The sequence below is a fragment of the Catharus ustulatus genome, chromosome 2, assembly GCF_009819885.2.
Source record: "Catharus ustulatus isolate bCatUst1 chromosome 2, bCatUst1.pri.v2, whole genome shotgun sequence".
Classification (NCBI taxonomy): domain Eukaryota; kingdom Metazoa; phylum Chordata; class Aves; order Passeriformes; family Turdidae; genus Catharus; species Catharus ustulatus.
The window spans coordinates 22,348,686-22,366,281 of NC_046222.1; the positions used below are offsets into that span (position 1 = coordinate 22,348,686).

At 42.6% G+C, this 17,596-nt stretch overlaps 1 protein-coding gene across 4 annotated transcripts; it reads left to right on the top strand.

The window, feature by feature from the left end:
• The first annotated feature begins 2,537 nt into the window (after window positions 1–2,537).
• CLDND1 (claudin domain containing 1) lies at window positions 2,538–17,596 on the top strand. Of its 4 annotated transcripts, XR_006162928.1 has the most exons (7): window positions 2,548–2,588; window positions 2,961–3,138; window positions 7,030–7,324; window positions 8,566–8,673; window positions 9,063–9,200; window positions 9,298–12,258; window positions 12,979–17,596. XR_006162928.1 is itself a non-coding variant. In XM_033051517.2 (6 exons), exons 3-6 carry the CDS (start codon window positions 7,036–7,038, stop codon window positions 9,516–9,518), a joined length of 756 nt encoding a protein of 251 aa, XP_032907408.1. In that variant the 5' UTR covers window positions 2,538–2,588; window positions 2,961–3,138; window positions 7,030–7,035; the 3' UTR covers window positions 9,519–17,596. The 4 variants fall into 4 exon arrangements, 3 of the variants coding, with proteins under 3 accessions (XP_032907408.1, XP_032907410.1, XP_032907409.1); XM_033051517.2 differs by having other exon boundaries at window positions 2,538–2,588; window positions 9,298–17,596; XM_033051518.2 differs by having other exon boundaries at window positions 2,571–2,588; window positions 2,885–3,138; window positions 9,298–17,596.

Sequence of the window (17,596 nt, forward strand, 5' to 3'; positions counted from 1 at the left end):
AGAACTGTTATTCCTAATTCCCATATTTTTGCCTGAAAGCCCCTTGATTTCAAAATTCTAATAATTTGGAGGGAGGGGGGTTACATTCTACATTTCAAGGAGAAGCTCCTGCCTTTCTTAGCAGACACCTGTCCTCCAAACTAAAACAGCAACTTTTCGTTCTTTGTCCATATATAAGCCACACCTGATTATAAGCCGCACTTTGGGTTCGGACCAAAATTTTAGTCAAAATGGTGCAGCTTATAATCATGAAATTACTGTATTTTTGCAACATATTGGGGTTTTGGTTTTGTTTTGTTTTGTTTGCAGCACTCTGACGTTAAAACTGTCAGTGCCTGAGAAGTTAGTAACGCTTGTGATCCAGGTCTGCTATCAAAGAAACTTAACTTTTGCAAAAAGCAGGAACAGCATTTATGCTATAGCCCTCAGCATTATTCCCTTCGTTCTTTCCTGTGCACAGTAAAGCAAACTTCTGCTTTTAAAACCTTCTCAACTGATCCTGTTCTGTAAGAAAACTGGTCAGCCAGCGGTTCTGCTGTGGCACACTGAGGAGGTGTGAAAGGAAGAGAAAAAGGAAAAAAGATAGTTGTTGGCAAAGGATGACCCCATGTATTCATTTGTAATGTTTTTTTGGGGGGTTACTCTTAGTATATAGAAGGATATCTTTCCAGCAAAAAAAAAAAATCCAAGCAAAGTGTGTAGAGAGTATTTGATTTTAAGTAAATAAAATGAAAATTCATCTCTTTGCTCTGGATGCTTTTGAGCAGCTGCACACTTCACAGTGATCAGGGCAGATTAGGAAAAAGAAGAGGCCACTGTAGCCTAATTTAATAATGGAAGTTGTAATGGCTGCAAAGTTTCTCAAATTCATTTTCATTTTTACAAAATTAGATCTTTTAGGAGAAAAACTGAACATGTGCCAGTGTTCGATAATTCATTGCACTTTACATTAAATGGTTCAGATTCTGCTTTAAATGGCTTAGAATACACAGAGGTTTTGTTGACTTTTTTTTTTCTCTTAATGTTTTCTGGTTTCAGCCTTTGATAACTTTTCCAGGTATACAGAATGAAGTTCCTGATTTTTTTTTTCTTCCCTATTGCTACTGCATGTATTGTATAGTCTTGCAAGTCCTTAGTTCAATAAATTAACTCCTTAAATAAACTCCTATAAATAAAATTGATTGACTGTGATATACTTCATTGAGAGAGGTTTTCTAATTGCTCAGTGATTTTCATATCCTTTTTAGGTTTATCTCTACTTAGTCAACATACTAAAACTAGACATGCTATTTCAGAGCCAGTAGCAACTTTAGATGTGATGCCACTTCTTTCCTTCTTGTGATTTCTCAGTTTGTACATCCGAGGTTATGGGAAAGCTGGGGGTTTTTTTGGGAGCCACAGCTTGGCAGTTGGTACTTCACCAACATTTTTCCTTTTCATTTTGTGTTTGCCAGGATAAAGTATTATATCAGGTAAGTATAGCCTCCAGTCTTTGCTTTTAAATTAAAGAGCTCATCAATGACCTTATTGAAATGCATGTTTGCTTGCCCCAGCTGGGGCTGTGGCATGATCAGGTCACCCTGTCCCAGTGCCTTCTCCATGTCATTATTTACCCTTCCCTCGTGTCATCTGTGAGCTTTATCAGCAATACTCTGCTTTCTTTCAGGCCATTGATAAAGATGTCAAGTATTTTAGAGTCCAGGATAAATCCCAGACAGACCCCAAAATATATCTTTGTAGACAGTTACATTATGAGGTGGTGGTGAGACAGCTCCATGTCCCACAAAGTGGGGCATATAGACAGAAATTTCTTAAATTAAATGCAATTTCTTTTTTTTTAATTATTAAAAAATTAATGTTTCATCAAACCCAAGAAGTTTCTTCTATGACTACTTTGACCTTTACATCCTAGTTTCTGACCTAGCTGCAAAAATGCTTCCTAGTTTTTTGGCAGAGCAGTTGGTCGGGATAATTCCCCAGAAGTCCTCAGAGGTGTGAAAGCCTTTGATGTTTCTGGCGTTATTTTTCTGAACATTTGCTTGTATGGAGTTTTGTAAAACCAAGACTGGGTGGGCTGGTGTCTCAGCCAAAGGAGTTGTTAACCATTTTTAAGAGTCCTCTTGTAATTTTCGTGGTTTAGTGTACCAGGGATGGAGGGAAGCGGCCAGTTTGGGTATGGAGCTAGTATTGCCGATTTTTGCAATTTTTCCTGATATTTTTTTCCCCTTACTGTTTTCTCCAGTCATTCAGCCAGGCTGTCGTCACCATTTTTTACAAGCAATCAAGAGAAACAGAAAGGACTAGAAAGGAGGGTGCAGTCAGGTGGGGATTAACCTCTTCTCCCAGGTAGACAGCGGCAGGAGGACAGGATGCAGCGCCGCGGAGGTTCAGGCTGGACACGAGCACGAATTTCTCCTCAGGAAGGGTGATGAGCCATTGGAAGGAAAGCGCGGCCGGGGGGCTGCGGCCGGGGCCTCCGGAAGGGCGCGGCAGAACTACATCGCCCAGCGTGCCCCGCGCGGGCGGGCGCGGCGGGCGGAAGCGGGGCCGGGCCGGGTGCGAGGCGGCGGCGGCGGCGGCGATGGGCGGTGGGTGGTGGGCTGGCCCGGGCCGGGCGGTGAGGGGATATTGGGCTGAGGCGGGGGACGGGCCTGAGAGCTCGGGGTGTTTCCCTTGGGTTTGCTGTCGGCCCATGGCTGTCGCCCCCCGCGCGGGGCTGACGCCTGGGAGGCCCGAGACCCCGGGGCGGTCGCGCTCCGTGGGGATGCCTGGCCCGCCCGGCCCGGTGCTGGGGTACTCCTGTAGGAGCAGGTGCTTTTGGCCCGAGGGCTTTTGAAGTAATTTCCTCTCTCCGTCTCACCTTTTATTTTTTCGTTAATGATAGCACTGGAAGATGCCTGTGAAGTAGTTTCGGAGTAAAATGATGGTGTCCAGCCATTCGGTTTGCTCTTTGCTTGTAGATCACTTGTTGTGAACTGGTGGTGTGGAAGAAGCTGAATGAATGGAACAGTCGGGGCAGAAGGGAAGTTTGCGTTTCATGCTCTCCGCTGGCCACAGGACACAAACAACACAGTGCCTCTGAAGAGACCTGGAGTCATCGAAGCTGTGTGTTCTAAGGGACTCTGAGCATCTCTGAAGGTACAAAAGCGTTTGGTAGCAAACTTTCCTAACCTTTTTTTGCCCTGAAAATCGAACGGACAATCCAGCTTGATGCTGTTCCCAGCCCTCTCCCCATATTTGCAGCCTCTTGTAGGCCTTCTGCCTAATCCCTTTTTGATTGCTAGCATGTTTCCAGTGAGTGCAGTGGGGACTCCTGTGATGTCACGTAAAAGGAGTTTCTTAAATGTGGTGACCCACTGTTGGCTGAAAAGAGTGACCACAGCAACAAGATAAAAATATGCTTGTTTTTGTTTTCTGCCATGGTACACTAACTTCTTACAAAGACTGTCCAGTCTTCAGTGTTAGAGTTGATTTTTTGCCAGAATACTTGGTTTTGTTCTGTTCTCTGTTTTTTTCTTTCCAAACTCTATTGACTTGTACCCTTTGTTTTTCCCTTCTTTGAAGTACATGCAGTCTAGTCATTCTATTGAGTATTGCTTCCAGTTTGGCCTCTACCTTCTCTTTTTTGAGCTTTTTTCAAAATTCTTTTTTTTTTTCTGAAAATTTAAATATGTTTGTGTCTCACTTCTTTTAAAAAATCAACATAATTGCAGTATTGCATTAAGCCCTTTTGCCTGTTTACAACCACCTGGTGTTATCTTAAATTCATTGTATAGCTAAGTTTCAGCTCTAAATAGCTTCTGAAATAGCTTCTCCTGTTAGATAAAATGTGCTATCAGAGCTATATGAACAAACCTGTTAAAACAATGAAGGCTCTTGTTGACAGCCTGTGGATACAAAGCATTTTTATTTCTTATCAGTCTTTATGTCTTTATGATTAGTGTCATCTTTGGTAGTAGTAATGTTGTTTTTTGTAAGTAAGTTTGTTCTAAAGCACCTCCTACACATTGTTCTGCAGAGAATCTTTTGCAAAGCGTGGCATTAATCCGATAATCACGCACTGTGTTTCTTCATGGACTTCTCTGGTAACTATTTCTTACTGACTTTGCTCACTGCTCCCTTTGAGCTCGGCCTGAGGCTGGCAGCATGGTTCTCCCTTTTGAAAAGACACCTCATTTAAAGGGGAGTGTGTCTACTGTAAATGAAGATGCAGTGAATGTGCACAGTGAATGGGCAGGGCAGACAAATCTCCACTGGCAGGAAAAACTGGTTCAAGCTTTGCATGAGATGTTGTAGAGTTCTTCATCTTTTCTGTAAGTACTTCAAGTATGAGGGGACCTTTATTGTAAGGAATTGGGGGTCCACTCTTGCCTTCACTGTCCTGTCCATACTTGAAAGTAATTTTGGGACAAATGCCACACAAAACCACCTGCTAGATTTTGGGGTGTGTAGCCCCTTGGCTGCTCTTTAACTATACCTCCAGTTACATTACGAGGATTGAGTGTCCATAGATTGCCATGTCCGTTTTACCCGGTGGATAATGAACACTGGGCAATGCTTTAATTTGCTGTTTGATGATCAAGCCTTTATTTTGCTTATGAACTGTTCTTGATTGCCAGCTGCCATCAACTCTGCTGTGTTCACAGCATGCCAGCACACAGACGTGTGCCAGAAGTGGTCCAGAAGTGTGTGGTTGTTTTTTGATGGTGATCTGGTAGGGATAATGCCAGCACCAGTGTTCTGTATGTGGCAGCAGAGATATGTAGTAGAAAGTAAGACTTTTGGGCCAATTCTTTTCTTTCTCTGTGTTAGGTATAGAGTTGATACAGCTTTGTCATTGTCAGCATTTATATTGAAAGGTAGTGACAGCAGATCAGGGACCCAATAATGTCCTTGTTATATTATTTTTCACCAGACACTACTCTGAGGATGAAGCTTGTGATTTATTGTGGTCTTTCCGACCAGAGAGAGCCATTCCTAAAGAGAGGAGTCCGTTGCAGAGGGTTTCTCTTGCAGTAGATCTAATTTCAGTATAGAGGAAAATCCAGACCAGCCTGCTCAGCAGCCTGTTCTGCTGCTTGATCTCAGAGTGATCTGGTCAGCTCTGAGCTTGGCTGGGCAGGAGCTTTGGCCCTGCAGGTGCCACTTGCCCTGTTTGCATTGTGGGCAGTGTGTGAAGGGGCAGGGATCCCACAGTTAACTCATTGGGGCTGAATGGTGAGGTCAGATCTATACAGCAACTTGCTCTTCCTATCCCATATCCTGTGTACCTGGAGCAAGATGCTGGGATGTTGAAAGAGAGTGGAAGTACATAACAAGGAATTAAAGACTGCACAGAGAATTTGCTTCCAGGTCTGGGCCTGATTCTATGTTTTCCACATAAATAAACCTGGGTATGATGTGTTCTCCATCTCCATATTTTTATTATCTTGTAAAAGTTCACAGCTTGTAGATTATTGTTTAAGTACAGTTGTGGTATGCAAACTTTGCAGTATTTTAAATGGGTGTTTCTTGTCAGTTCACAACAAATCAGTTCTTTCTCATTGCTAAGGATGCAGTACAACGGTGGATATTGCAGAGAGTGTGCCTCATTTAATATGGAAATGAAGCATAGGAAATTATATGGGAACACATAATTTCTCTTTCTTGTAAGCCAGTTTCAGACAACTAAAGCAGCAGATGGAGAGGAAAAGAAATAAGAATGGTATTGTTCACAGCAAACGTGGATGCCTTTGATATTCTCTTCTTTAATTGCAGCTTGTTTCTTAGTTCATAATTTCTTACTGACTAGTCTGACTTGAGGCACTTCACTGTTTTTTCCTTGTGAATGTTGAGGTTTGAAGCACTTGCTGTTTCCAGTTGCGGTTCCTTCAGTTGCAAAGAAAGTAGACCAAAATATTTTGATCAAAGTGTGGGGGAGAAGGGAGGTAGAGCAAACAGGAGACAAGAGCTGATTAGATGGTAGTTCCTGCCACTAGCCTACCTCTAGCTGCTGAGCTAGTAACAATTTTTTTTTTCTGGCAAGTGCCTCAACCTTGATTCATAATAATCCATAAATTTAATCAAGCACAGAAAGCACATGTGAACAATCTGAGAGGAGTCCTCTGGTGTATTGTAGCCACAAAACATTTCTTATATTAGCGATCAGTAACTTATTAAAGTCATGGTATTGTCATAAGCTTGTGTGATATTTGTATTTTCTCCATGCCTTCTTTGACCCTGAATCTATGCCATTTGGAAGGATGACCCCACAAAGGAGGACATAAATGACCCCTAAGGGAGGGACACAAAGCAAAGTCCTTGTGGGAGGACATGAAGGCTTTTCAGTTTTGTCACATTATTCCCATGGAATAGGGCACCCCCTTGCATTGTTGTAGGTTTTGAAAAATACCATGGTATATATAGTGGCATTAATGCAGCTTTTATAATAATTTCCAAACTTGTCTTCCAGTGCTTCCTTCAAATTCTGTCTCTGGTGCCTAGATACATTTCTTTCTTCCCTAAAGGTATTCCAGCACCTTGGCATGGCTGCCCTTTGTGAGCAGCCTGGAAGGGCTCTTTTGGCATGCCCGTGGTTCTTTTCTTTGCTGTAAACACAAGCTGTGAAAGCCATATGGGGTAGCAGGCTAAAAATAACTTCTAGCCTTGGTAATCTCTTAAGGAAAGCTAAGTCTTCTTCCTGGGTGTTGTGGATGGAGTCTCTGACTTCCCTTACAATCAAATGGCAATGAGCTGTGTCGTCTGCTCACCTGGGGACGAGTTGGTGTTGTTCTGTCAGTTGCTCCTTCAGGGTGAGCAGCCAGTGCAATGTGGCTGGGAGAGCACACTCTCCAGGATATTATCCCTACTTGGATGCTCGCCAACACCGTAGATTTGCTCAGCGTTCCTTTAATTCTAGCAGGTAGGAAAAGAAAGGTATGCAAATCCTGAAGGAACCTTGCAGAAGGGGCTGATCTCATGGTAGGGCACTGCTGAGATAACACTGTACTTCCAGAAGCATTGCTTACTTGTCCCTGTGTTCCCACCAAGAGCGCGATGATGGATAACCGGTTTGCTACAGCGCTGGTGATCGCCTGTGTGCTCAGCCTCATCTCCACCATCTACATGGCAGCCTCCATTGGCACCGACTTCTGGTACGAGTACCACACCCTGTCCCCAGCGGAGAATGTTAGTGAAGCTGGGAGAAGCATCTGGGAGGAGTTTGTCAGCAAAGATGCAGATGAGAAGACGTACACAGATGCGCTCTTTCGGTGCAACGGCACGGTTGGATTGTGGCGGAGGTGCATCACTGTACCCAAAAACTCTCACTGGTACAGCCCACCAGGTATCTCCAGAGCAATTATCACTTCCCTAGCTTCCCTGGAGTGCTATGTGCTAACTTCCTCAGAACAGACTCATGCCACTTTGTTCCTCCAGAAGGCTAATTTCTGACTTTTGTTTTGGTTGGTTAGGTTTTTAATAAAGACAGTCCAGATTTTTAAAGAAGTAGGGGACAAAATGGTCTGTTTCTGGCAGTGCTGCAGGTTTCTGGCAGTGCTGCAGGTTTCTGGCAGTGCTGCAGGTTTCTGGTTTTGACACATTATACTTGATCCAAATTTAGTCTTACAAGCATGATTTTTATTTTGCCTCATCTGTCCAGTTGGTGATACATTTATAGTTGCTCTACCAGTTACTGTCTTTTTAGGCCAGATCCTGGGATCCAGCAATCTAATAAAGACACTACTTTATCAAGGACACACTCATTCCTTTTAATTAGTCATTCACTTTGTTCGTGTCACAAATATCCCATCATTGCAATCAGCACACCTTGGATTCCTTGAATGGAAGTGAAATGTTTGTATTATTTTTTTTAATTATTGGAGGATAAAAATGTGTGGTATACAATTAATTGCTTCAAAGTCAATTTTGGGTACTTACTGTATTTGTGAACTCCTTCATTTTGAACCCTCTTAAAGATGTACTTTCGACTACATTTTGTGGAGAAAAAAACATAGGTGAAATACTTTTTTCCCCTCTCATGAAAATACTTATTTTGGAAGACACTTAAACCATTTCTGCTCAATAGTATTCTCAAAGTAAAATCTGAGGTAGAAGCTTAGTGTAAAGAAGTAAATCCTTCATGTTCTTTAAATAGACCTTTCTGTCCCATTTTTAATTTAACTGTTAGTATGAGACCACATTCTGTGTATAGAGATAAGCACACCTTAGTTAAGAGACCCTAAGCTCAAGAGATGTGACAACATAGTTGAGCATCATATGCCGCCAGATTACTTTGCCAATCTGTTACATATGGCATAATTCTCTGTGGATAATGCAGGGAAACTTGAAGATTCTGCATGTTGGAATACTATCTCCCTTAGTGTGGTACCTCATAAAAGACACATTGTGCCAACTACATTGTAGGAAAGCATCTACAGGTTTGTTTGAAGAGGTAATTATTTTTTTTACAAATGGAGCTCTGAGGAACTTCCTAGCTCAACTCTTTGGGAAAGGAGAATTGAAAGGGGGAAAGGAGGGTTGAGGGGAGACACTTAAGGGCAACTTTTTCTTTTTTTCCACCCCCAGAAACTGATATGACTACAAACTGCATCAGTTTTTCCCTCTCTGATCAGTTTGTCGAGAAGTACGTAGAGCCTGGAAATCACAACAGCGGCACGGATTTGAATCGGACTTGTAAGTGTTTTTCACTTCTGGCAGATAAACAAGTAGAATTAAAAGAAGTTGTTTCTCAAATTCAGTCACTAGTGAGGAAAGCTTCTGTCTTTCTTGGTTTTGCTCACCATTTATTGTTTTTTACAGTTACACGGGCAGTAAGTCAAAGTTGAAAAGGAAGACAGATGTGTTTGCAAGGGTTTTGCTTATGAATGCAGTACAGGGATTTGTGAGTTAACAAATTTGGTTCTTTCTGTTTCAGTGGAATCTTTGGTCCTTCTTGACTGTGAATGTAAACTTATCTGATGAAGCAGAAACAGCAGGGTAGAAGGGAATGTAAGATGATGGAAGAAGATCTTTTTCTAGCCCTTTGTCAGCAGACTCGACTTGTGTGTTTCTTTCACATGCAGATCTCTGGCGATTGCAGTTTCTCCTGCCCTTTGTCAGCATCGGCCTCATGTGCTTTGGGGCTCTGATTGGGCTCTGTGCTTGTGCCTGTCGAAGCCTTTACCCGGCTATTGCCACTGGAGTCCTGCATTTCCTAGCAGGTAAGTGTCCTGCCATCCTCCTCCAGAAGCTCAAGACTACCCCTGGAGCACTCACGCCGTGCGTGAGCTCACTGTGCTTTGCTGCTTCCTTCCCCAGGGCTGTGTACGCTGGGCCTCGTTGGCTGCTATGTAGCTGGGATTGAGCTGCTGCATAGGAAGCTACCTCTGCCGGAGGATGTGAAGGGTGAATTCGGCTGGTCCTTCTGCCTCGCCTGTGTGTCAGCACCTTTGCAGTTCATGGCAGCTGCTCTTTTCATCTGGGCAGCTCGCACCAACAGGAAGGAATTCACTCTCCTGAAAGCCTACCGTGTGGCATAAGTGCTGCTACTGCAGTCTGGGCTTTCCATGTTAGAGCCTCTTCTCCCCCAACCCTTACTACATTTTTCTTTTAATCAGAATTTTATCATGTACTGCATGCTTCTTGCCAGTCAAGACAATTTAGCCTGAAGGCCCTGAAGACAAAGACCTCTGGGCTAAATGACCAAAGCCTGCCAGAAGTCTGCAGAATGTGAACAGGTTTTTTAATTGGTTTTTTAAGAATTGTTATTATTTTTTAAGCTACATTTGGTTGTTGACAGTTCCCCTTATGTGCCCCTTTGTGATTTTATTGCCCTGTCAGCCTGGAGGAATTAGAAGTGGTGTGGTGGGGTGGAAGAGAGACAAGAAAAAGGTGCAGGTATGCAAGAATGGGAACCTCAGTGCACAAATTATACATAATCAAGAGCTGTCTGCTGTGTGACTGAAGCAGGCAGTACCTACAAGGAGCACCCAAGAGACATGAGGGAATTCAGAAACCTCTGTTATGGAAATACTGTAGCTAAATCAGTCTGTAGCTCAGATACGGGTCTCCTATCACTAGTTTGCTGCATTTTGTTGCATCTGCCAGAACTGCTGGAGGCAGAGCAGGCAGCTGTGGTAGTGCCTGTACAGCACAGCCTCCCGAAGGCACGCTTTGCACTTGCTTCTGCCAAGGAGTGGGATAAGATGGTCCTCATGAAGCTCTGTCCTGCTGTAGCTGCACTGCTTCCAGGACCCAGGCTGGTTTGGTATCTGCACTATGTGTGAGTGTGCACTCTAATCTTAATTTGTGGTGCTTTTGCTTGATGTGGAATAAGGCTTTCTTCTTCCTTGTTGAAAATGACCTTCTCACAAGTTTTTTTTGTTTTAATTTGGTTTAGTGTATGTGTATATGCACATATATAAACTTAACTTTTTTTAAACCTTACCTGTTTATCCTATATAGCACACAACAGGGTTTTTTAAAAAGGTGCTGCTCTTTTCCCATCTTGTTTAAATTAAATAATAATAGTAATAATAAACACTGAAATTTTCAGCATTGCATTAATCTGATGGGAGGGTGAGGGAATGGTCTAGAGTGGATTTTACTTGGGGGAAGAAGAAACAGTGTCTAGATCACTCTGTTTTCATGGAAATGTCACCAGAAACAATGACATTAGATCAGATTTTTAAAATTAAATACTTGAGCACCTGCTAACTTTAAATTTTCTCCTGCTCATCGATGGTGGTCACAACATTCCATGATTTCTAATTAGCTCAAAAATGTTACATTTATTCTAAATTACTGCAACACTGGCCAGACTGGGTGACATGTCATGTCTAGAAAGCGATGTTCCAAGACTGAACTGTTTCATTCTGAGGCCTTAACTCACCTTGTTTCCTTATTCCAGGCTTAATAAAAGAAGAATGGCTTAGGAGAAATAATTCCTGACAAAAAGAGTGATGGCAAGGATTCTGTGGGATTTTGGTTGATGAGAATGACACAGGAAGAGGCATTTTTAACTCGTGGCTGTTTTTCTGTTGTGCCTTTGTGGGGGTTTTTTCCCTAGTAGTTATTTCTACGCAAGCTGTATTTGCTGGGTCAGCAAACAACCCTAATCATGATTTCCCTGAAGATCAGGTATAACTGCTTGTGTAATTTATTTTATTTTTTTTCTCAGATGTGTGATAAGTTTCTTTTATTATCATCATTGGAGCCTTTACAAAGTAAAAACAAAGATGATGATGAAAACCAGAATCACTGAAAAAGCAATGGCAAGCCATTCAAGATAATCATCCTTCTCCTGTTGAGTAATTTTTTATTTTTCTTCCTTAAAACAGTCTCTTCCCTTCCCTACAATGTCTGGACCACTTATAACCTCATGAGAGGGGGTGTGGTGTTTTTGTGCAGTATCTGTGAGTAAATGAAAATCTGTGCTGCCTGATCTGTGCTGATAGGTTGCTTTTTCAGAGTAATTATCTTGACTTAGGGTAGATAAGGCATAACTGCTTAGCTTATGTTCCTTATTTGCTAGAATTACTAGGGCAAGCCTCAACTTGGGTCAAAAGGACTGAAGTTGTTATTCTGCAGTTTGAGAGGAAACACTGCTGCTGATTTTATCTAGTTTATGGGGGTTTTTTTTCTTTTTTTTCAGGAGCTGGCACAATAATTGTATTGTGTGGTTTTAATCTGAGCAGTGAAAATCCTGTGCCCTCACTCTTTCCTCTTGTATGGGACAGTTATTTTTCTGAAGTGCAAATCTCAGTTTTCAAACGTTGTCTTTTTTTGCTTCCAAAAGAATTGTTATAGGGAGAAAAGAGGATGTTAGAGGTGCTATCAGTTCTTTCTTCATAATTTTAAATGCCAGCAAAACTAAGATTGCCTGCTTGTGTCTGTGCCTGAGACAAATGTTTCTGGTTTTCTCTGCCCAGAAATGAAGAAAAGAAGCTTTAATTCATCCTTGATTTGGACCATTTTAACTAAAATGAGGGTTACCTTTCAGATTTGCTGGGGGTTATTTTCTGTTTTACCCTTGTGTAAAGATTTCTTCATCAGAGTGGACCTTGGTGAGAGACAAATGTCGCCCAGAAAGAGGGCTGGCCCTCTCTGTTGGAGGTGGTGGATCTGTGTATCGCTATCTTGCTTTCTAACTGTGTTTTGCTCAAGGTGAGCAAAAGGGAGGAAGAAGAGTTCTTGGACTGCTGGCTCGGGTTCAATAAATGGCATTGGAGGACAGAACAACAGAGGAAATACTGAGGATGGAGTAAATCTGTAAAAGAGGTGATTAAACACACTAACTAACAAATAATGAGAGACGCAGAGCATGTGACATGGGCTCTTCACACTGACAGAGCCTCATGCTTTGTTCAGAGACTGCATTCAAGAGGAACTTGAGGCATGTGTGTATGTGGTCACATACTTGTGTGCAAATGCAGACACCCTTGCTCCAAAAAGCAAGAATTGCTTCAACTCAGGAGGATAAAAGGCTGTATTTGTATTCCTCAGTCTTTTGTGGTCTGACCATGGAATATGTTTGCTGATACTAGTTCAGTGCTGAAGGTAGGGATGGGGCAGATACAGTCAGCTGAAAATAGGTGAAAAAAGGGGCTATTGTTTGTCTTCATGCCCAGGGAAAATGGCTCACACCTCTAACTCACACTGTTGTAGGGGCTGGTGAAAGTGAATAGGATGGATATCGAAGGAAAAGGGGAAACAAGAGGAGGAATCTGGAATGAGCGTAAGAACTGAGGGCTCTTGGCACTACATGGGAGCAAGCTCCCAGGACTCCAGCATGAACTCTCCATGTGGTATTGCATAGCCAGGATAGCAAAGGCCAGCTGCTACTCCTGCACCACTTACAACTCTGTCACAGTGGTGACTTAAGGGGGTGAATAGTCCCTTGTGCTTATGAGAAACTCTTAAAGGTTCTGTCCCCCAAATCTGAGCTCAGCAAGCTGCATTTCAAACATGCCACTGTATGACGTTGTTTCTTTCTCACAGGCTTGGATTTGTTCTTCTGTCGAGTCTCTGAAACCTCTGGGAAAGCAAGACTAGCAGAAAGTTTCACGGATCAATAAAGTTTTTAGTCTAGGTAGCAACCTCTTTTTTTTTTTTCTTAAAATGGATGTTTTTCCCATGCTCTCCCCATGCTCCAGCAGTTCTGAGAATGGACTGATCAATGAAGGTGCAAAGAGGGGATTTATTACTGTGTCTGTAAGGACAGCTCCTGCTGGTATTAGAGATGGCCGAAATTAGAATAGTCAATCCCATTTCCTTACTTTAATAAAAAAGTAAGGAAATAAAATGCAGTATAGAGCAGACACAAAATACTGGTTTGTTGTGTAAAGACTATGCACTGAATAGGGGCCTGTTTTGCTGGCAGCATTGTCTTCTTCGTAACCATTGCTTTTGCCCTCTAAATGGTATATGGATTTCATGGACCACACACAAAAGTAATGATATATTTTGGGTGCAAGTGGCAGGAGAGTCCAGGATGACCCAAGAGGCCCTTCTAAATCTTGTCATGCCAGAAACTGTCTTGATCTGTTTTTCCTTGTGGATCATGCTGGCCTAATGATCCTTTCCTCAAAGAGGTCTGTTTGAGTCTTTTTGCTATGGTGATAATGAATGCATCCTCTCTCCTCATCTAAAATGCTCTGAAGTATTTTTTTGAGAAAGGTGTTTGGATTTTGGTTAGGTTGTTTTGTTTTGTTCCAATTTTTGCCATGCAGGACTGGCGCCAAGTTATGTACTAGCCTGCAGTCAGTCTCTTGTAGTGTTGTTCTGTGATTCAAGGGAATGACTTCTGAAAAGCTCTTTCCCACTTTCTAGCATTGTTTGTACTCAGCCAGCACCTGTTATTCAAAGGAAAATTCTGAAATGTCAGCAGCTTATCATTGCATCTCAGACTGACTATCCACCTCTATTTGTGTGTATTTCTTGCTTGAGGGGATTGTGTGTCTCCACTGAGAGGATAACATCTTGAAGCTGTGCTTTTTTTCTCATTTCCTCAGGAACAGCTAGAGTTTGTGCTGTAGAACTTTATAAACTGGTTTTGAATAGGAAAGGACCTAAAGTTTGCATGCTTCTCTCAACTTTCCTATTGCTGTAGAATATCGCCCTGTGTTTTTAAACTATGGCTTTACAGAGTGCCAGATGAACCCTTTGTTCAGGTGATAGTTCAGATGTATAGCAGTGGAAGAGTGGATCCTCCATAACTGGAAGATTGCATAGGTATCTTGGATAATGGCAATAACAGCCATATGCAAAATTGTCTGCAAGCACTTGTCTGCCTTCTGATACATGCCAAGCCTTTGTACAAACCACTGAGCACTGAAAAAAAACCTGAAAGTAATCACATATTCCACTCCTTTGTCTCCTCCTTCCTTCTAAATTTACCCCTTTTAAAAATAGCCACAGGGACAGTGTGTTATTTATTCCTCAGGTTAGAGCCATGAGTGTCAGATGTCTCTGCTCCGTGGTTTCTGTGTACAGACAAGGGTAAAGAAAATGGCTGAGTTTTGTAGGGGATCCAAGCATCTCTTTTGCATTAGGTTTCCTGAGGTGAAGATTGGAAATCTTGAAGAAAACTAGAATGTTTTGTTTAACGGGAATTGTTATTTAATCAGAATCCTCTTTCAAAAAAGTTAGGGATTTTTTTTAACAATTTTTCCCCACCTTTCTCACATCTTTCATGTGCCTCTTTTAAAGTCTCTCTTACATTTAAGTGTTCTAGAATATTATATTTTTCTACATCTTCCTGTCCCTGAAAGCTCAGCTGTGGGGAGTTGTATTGGCTGTGTTAGTATTGACTGTCCTTGGCTCCATGTCAAGCGAGTGTGATGAGAGCCTGTCCCAGCAGTGTCCAACCACCATGTGCCATCAGTATTTGTACTCTTGGACTGAGCTACAGAGTCAGCACTGCAGTGAATTTTGGGCTTTTTTCATCCTCTGAGGCCAAGTACAGCTTGCACCTTTAGGTGATTTAATTTTTTGGGAAATTGCTCTGCAGAGCTACTGGTGACACTGTTGGCTAAGTGACCGTGACAATCAATACTTTTTTACATTAAATGGGTTCCATGTGACTTCCCTGAGAACCTTTCTTATTTTCAGAGGATTGGCCTGTGACAAACATATAAGAGCACCAAAGGTGGCCACCTGAAGTGTTTTCCTTTGTGTTGACTTCATCGTTGATTGAATCTACCAGTTGATCACCAAGTTGCTGGGTTTTGGAGCACTGGCTGGGTGGCAGCTGGAGTATGCTGGACTGGCAGTGCAGAGTGAGTGCTAATATTCTGTGGTGCCTCAGCTCTGCCAGAGCCTTCCTGCATGCTGGTGATTTAGATAGCAGATGCTGGAGAACTAGTTTCACAGCCTTTTCCAAATCCTTCCTGGGTCTCAGCCCCAGTGACTTTACTCAAGTCATTTCTCCAGCCCTCATGAAATTGCTTTGATTAAGAAAGAGGTGGAGTTCTTGCCCACAAATCACATCTGCTTCCTGAATGCCTTCTGGGGTTTTAGCAGTGGTTTCTTTTGCAGATTCCTTTTATCTTGTGCTGAAGTGACCCATTCAACCAGCTAACCTTGATTTCCATTTTGATGTTTACTTCCACACAAAACAACAGCAGAAGTGGTGGAGAGTCATGGTGTCTGCTCAGTGCTGGGACTACTCAGGTTCACTAAAGGTCTTGGAATTCTGAGAAGTGGTTACCCATCCACAGATAATGACAGTAACACAATGCTGCTGGCAGAGGCACCCTAGTGTCCCAGTGCAAACCTGGGAGGTGAGGCAGGAGAAGCTGCTGAACTGGCTCAGGCTGCAGTGGGAAATGAGCAGTCCTGGAAAGTGTGTCCCAGCTTGTGGAGCAGCTTCACCATTCTGCTTGAGCCACCACAGACCTCCCCAGGAATAGCACTGGGACAGCTGTATGAGTGGGGTGAGGGATGGACAGCATGGACCATGCTCTGGGATTTCCCCTGTGCACTTACTGGGGGTTGAAGGGGAGACGAGCAGCCAGGGCTGTCCTCTGCTGGGAGCACAAGGAAGTGTGCACCATTGTGTGGAGACGAAGCCAAACCTGTTTTGCAGCAGATAAGTGTGCTTTACCTTCAGCCGCCTTAGTGAGCTGACAGGAGTGGCATCATTCAGGTGGCAAACTTGTTACTCCCCTTCTGTGTCTCCTTGCTTCCTTCTCCCAGCTCCTGAGTGTCCACTCACTGATTCTCCCCTCCCTTGTTCTTTCACCATAATAAATTAACTAACTACTCACTTCAGAGGCACTTTGGGCCATCCTTGGAGGACCTTAAATCTGTCCAAATCCCCATTCCACACCCAACTGGAAGTGGATGCATCTGGAAGCCTAAAACCAGCTAATTGGAAATGTGAGGCAGTGGGACATGTTAGGGCAGGCAACTACAGGCACTGGCACTCAATTTAATATGACCTGGATGCTGTTAGCTCTACTCTGCCAGGTGCTCAGTTTATAGTTTAAACTCTGCATTTAGTGTTTACATAATGAGAAATAAGAGCTTAATTTGCAGTAGAAGATTTTCGCTGTATAGTCTATGCTCTCTGCTTCTGTTATGCTCCCTGCCCTGGGTCATCTTCACCCCAGGAGATGCCAGCAGGCAGTTGATAGCATCTTGATCCATGGACATTGTTGGTGTTCAACAGACTGTCAGAGAAACAGAGATCAACTGATGGAGCACTAGAGAAAATTGCCATAGTGGTGTCATACACAATGCAAAGATTCTGGTCTACAGATAAAGACAGTAGGGAGTTTTTTCCCCCATTTTTCAGTGACTGTATCATATGTTTAGTTTGGGTTTTTCCTCTATTGCAGGTAATTTTTAGATTCCCTGGTAGAATGTCTAGAAATTATAGGAGTCACCTTTGTCTTCTCATTGGAAAGAAATATTTTCAACAAAGATGTCACAGGATTTCAAACTCTCCAACTTAATGAAAAATTATGAGGGTAAGCTGAAGCAGTAAGAAGTGGACTAAGAAAGTCACTGAAAATGAAGATCCAGAAAGGTTGAATTTCAGACAAAGATGGTGTTTTCTGTAGGTTCCCTATTCTGGGGCATAGTAAATTGGGATATGTGTAAAAGATGCAGGAAATAATTGTTCTTCACTTGACAACGTTCAGCATTAACTGTTATTGTGTCTTGAAGCTGTAAATAGCTGAAGGTATCCTAAAAGAAGTGAACAGCACCTCTAGAGCTTTTATAAACCATAACCTACAAGCTGGGGAAGGAAGGACTTTTTGGGTGGGACAAGTGACATTTTTTACAAAGGAAATTAATACAGACAATTGCTAGTAGTTGTCCACATCCACCGGTGAGAGGACAGGAGGCAACCAGTCTATAGTAGAGGAGCACTAAGCTGATGGACAGAAAAAAAAAAAATCTCAGTCCTGACGTGCTTGGTTCTGGGTGGATGATTCTTTGTTCTTTCAGCCCTACATTGTTCTCATCCAAGCCATCTTCAAGAAACTGCATCATCTACCCAAGAGCTCATCTACTGAGTGTTAGAGAGAAAGGCACTATTTCTGTGTGACTTTCTTTATTCTGTCACAGAATTATTTGTGAAATACAAATCCCAAAACCACTAATTGAA

Excerpts from the sequence above, each read along its gene's own strand:
- CLDND1 (XM_033051517.2), top strand. The coding sequence starts at position 7,036 with ATGATGGATAACCGGTTTGCTACAGCGCTGGTGATCGCCTGTGTGCTC. Across the intron at positions 8,674-9,062 it reads CACGGATTTGAATCGGACTT|ATCTCTGGCGATTGCAGTTT; the intron begins GTAAGTGTTTTT and ends TTTCACATGCAG. Across the intron at positions 9,201-9,297 it reads AGTCCTGCATTTCCTAGCAG|GGCTGTGTACGCTGGGCCTC; the intron begins GTAAGTGTCCTG and ends TTCCTTCCCCAG.